The 503-nt window shown below is 23.1% G+C and overlaps 1 protein-coding gene across 1 annotated transcript in view; it reads right to left on the reverse strand.

Annotated features, from left to right (window-relative positions):
* Positions 1–503, reverse strand: part of LOC108574222 — a 1,598-nt gene that overhangs the window by 621 nt on the left and 474 nt on the right. Inside the window, exons 3-4 of the mRNA XM_017936756.1 lie at positions 388–464; positions 182–306 (exon numbers count right to left, since the gene is read on the reverse strand). Of these exons, the coding sequence (XP_017792245.1) occupies positions 182–306; positions 388–464 (202 nt within the window). The remainder of the gene's footprint in view (positions 1–181; positions 307–387; positions 465–503) is intronic.

A 503-nucleotide genomic window follows, 5' to 3' on the forward strand; every position in this document is an offset into this window, starting at 1 on the left:
TAAATTATTCCATGATGATTTATTAACAATAACAGTTGTAACATTGTGGTTTGAATAAATTAAAAAATATGGATTAATTCTTTGCATTTTTGTTTATTGACATCACAATATTATATATTAATAAGCAATTTGTATTGTATAAAAATTTATGTCACTGTATATACATTTATTTATTTTGTACAATATTTTCTTTATCATATGTCTTGATTTTCTGTATGGACTGATGTATTTCCTGCCATAAAAGATTACTGAAATCCTTTGCATTGTCAATTGTATAACAAAAGTAGTGAATGTACTTTTTTTTATCTGTAACATCTAATATTACAATTAAGGATATATTTACATATATAGTACAAGAAATGAAATATTAATAGAGTAAAAGGATACATCCTGCAACACTTTCTTTAAGCCTTTCATAGTCCCAATGTATTCCAGTTAATTCTTCATACAATGAAATCTTTTTTCTATAATTATAAAGAAGTTATAAAATTTCCAAGAAGAGA

This window comes from Habropoda laboriosa, unplaced genomic scaffold (assembly GCF_001263275.1).
Source record: "Habropoda laboriosa isolate 0110345459 unplaced genomic scaffold, ASM126327v1 scaffold176, whole genome shotgun sequence".
NCBI classification, from domain to species: Eukaryota; Metazoa; Arthropoda; class Insecta; order Hymenoptera; family Apidae; genus Habropoda; species Habropoda laboriosa.